The 2,129-nt window shown below is 36.1% G+C and overlaps 1 protein-coding gene across 1 annotated transcript; it reads left to right on the top strand.

Annotated features, from left to right (window-relative positions):
- The first annotated feature begins 227 nt into the window (after positions 1-227).
- Positions 228-1,476, top strand: HS3ST1 (heparan sulfate-glucosamine 3-sulfotransferase 1). Its single transcript, XM_010174190.1, has one exon. It carries the CDS (start codon positions 272-274, stop codon positions 1,232-1,234), a length of 963 nt encoding a protein of 320 aa, XP_010172492.1. The 5' UTR covers positions 228-271; the 3' UTR covers positions 1,235-1,476.
- The last annotated feature ends 653 nt before the right edge of the window (positions 1,477-2,129 follow it).

The following is a 2,129-nucleotide window of genomic DNA, read 5'->3' on the forward strand; positions in this document are numbered from 1 at the left end:
ACCAGATGATCTATGAGCCTAGAGTTCAGAAAGCTAAAGAAGTTTGTTTAGTTGTGAAAAGCAAAAGATACTTGGAGTGTGGTGTTAGTAGTGATATGTCTGAGCATAAAATAATGTGTTCCTTTTTCTTTTCCCTTTTTCAGCAAAGTTTCCATTTGAGAAATACACATTCACTCAGCAAAACAAAAACAACTTTTAAAGGTTGTTCTCGGTGGAAATCGCTCTATGCCCCATTACCTGCTTGAGTGAAACCAGACTAAGAACTTCTGTCATGGCAGCTTTTCTGCTGGGAGCTGTGTTGCTTATTGTTCAGCCTCAGATAGTGCCTTCCAGACCAGCTATAAATTCGAAGGCTGAGACAACTTCTCAGTCTGTTCAGAGAGAGCTTTTAAAGAAAACATCTCCAAAAAATGACTTCAAGGAAAACATTCATTCTAATGGATCATGCCAGCAGCTGCCACAGACTATCATTATTGGAGTAAGAAAAGGTGGAACAAGAGCTTTGTTAGAGATGTTGAGTCTCCATCCAGACATTGCAGCAGCAGAAAGTGAAGTTCACTTCTTTGACTGGGAAGATCATTACAGAAATGGATTGCAGTGGTATATTAACCAAATGCCATTCTCTTATCCCCATCAGATCACCGTGGAAAAAACTCCAGCATATTTCACATCACCTAAAGTGCCTGAAAGAGTTTATAGCATGAACCAATCAATGAGACTACTCCTTATTTTAAGAGACCCAAGTGAGAGAGTACTATCAGATTACACCCAAGTGTTCTATAATCACATGCAGAAGCACAAGCCGTATCCATCCATTGAACAATTCCTGGTTAAAGATGGTGAACTCAATGTGGACTACAAGGCAATAAACAGAAGCTTATACTACATTCACATGCAAAACTGGCTGAAGTATTTTCCTCTTGATCATATCCACATTGTAGATGGGGATAAACTAATCAAAGATCCCTTCCCAGAAATAGAGAAGGTAGAGAGATTTTTGAGGTTATCACCACAGATAAATGCTTCAAACTTTTATTTCAATAAAACTAAAGGCTTCTACTGCCTAAGGGACAGTGGTAGGGAGCGTTGTTTACATGAGTCAAAAGGACGAGCACACCCACAAGTAGATATCCAGTTACTTGAGAAACTGCATGAATATTTCCATGAACCCAACAAGAAATTTTTTGAGCTTGTGGGCAGAACATTTGACTGGCACTCATTTGTGGCAAGTTAGTGATAAGCTTCAGAACCTGTATTTCAGTGTACATTTAGAAATTTTAAAAAGGGCATTTAAGCTATAATTTATTTGTAAAAATCCATAAATACTTCTGTACAGTATTAGATTCACAATTGCCATATATACTAGTTATATTTTTCTACTTGTTAAATTTGAAAGCATTTTGTATTGTTTTTCATGGTTGTTAACATTGTGTATGATGTGTCTATATGAAGAAACTAAATTATTTCACTGCAGAAGATGCTTTCTTGAGAATGCATTGTCTTTTTTAATAAAGAAGAAATTCATTTCAACAGAACCTTTCAGAATTATTTGAATACTTTGGCCTTTCTGGACTGTTCTGGACTTTCTCCTTTAATTGCTAATGGATATGCTAAACTCTACATTTCTGTTTTTCTTGCTTTAGAATGTGATTTAATTTTCTTTTTAATTTTAAAATATTATTGTAGTTGGTAAATTTTTCCATCTGCTTTATAAAGTTATTTCCTGATAAAGTGGCAGTACTTACACATGTTGGCACATGCACACTCAAGGGACAATGGAAGTCTCTGTGTAATAAGACATATTAACTGCTATACTTACCTTTGTATTTAATGTTATAACAAGTGCTCCTGAAATTCTTTGGCAGTACAGTGCAGGTTTCATGGCAGACTTAAAGATTCTGTGGGGACCAGCTCATAAAATCCAGAGTTAGCTGCAGAAATATAGTCAACCTGAAAACTTCCTGCAGTCTCAGAATCTACTTCATGAAGAAGGAGGGTTGAGAGAAGAATTTAAGCAATATAGGGACATTTTAAAGGTTGCTTATGACTGTTCCTCCATTTTATAGCATATTTATGATTTGCCATTGCTGAAACCAAACACTTGCACCATTTTCTGGTGTCTACATTAG

Source organism: Antrostomus carolinensis, unplaced genomic scaffold, assembly GCF_000700745.2.
Source record: "Antrostomus carolinensis isolate BGI_N321 unplaced genomic scaffold, ASM70074v2 scaffold38338, whole genome shotgun sequence".
NCBI lineage: Eukaryota > Metazoa > Chordata > Aves > Caprimulgiformes > Caprimulgidae > Antrostomus > Antrostomus carolinensis.

What these genes read in the sequence shown, in the direction of transcription:
- HS3ST1 (XM_010174190.1), top strand. Translation starts at nt 272, where the DNA reads ATGGCAGCTTTTCTGCTGGGAGCTGTGTTGCTTATTGTTCAGCCTCAG.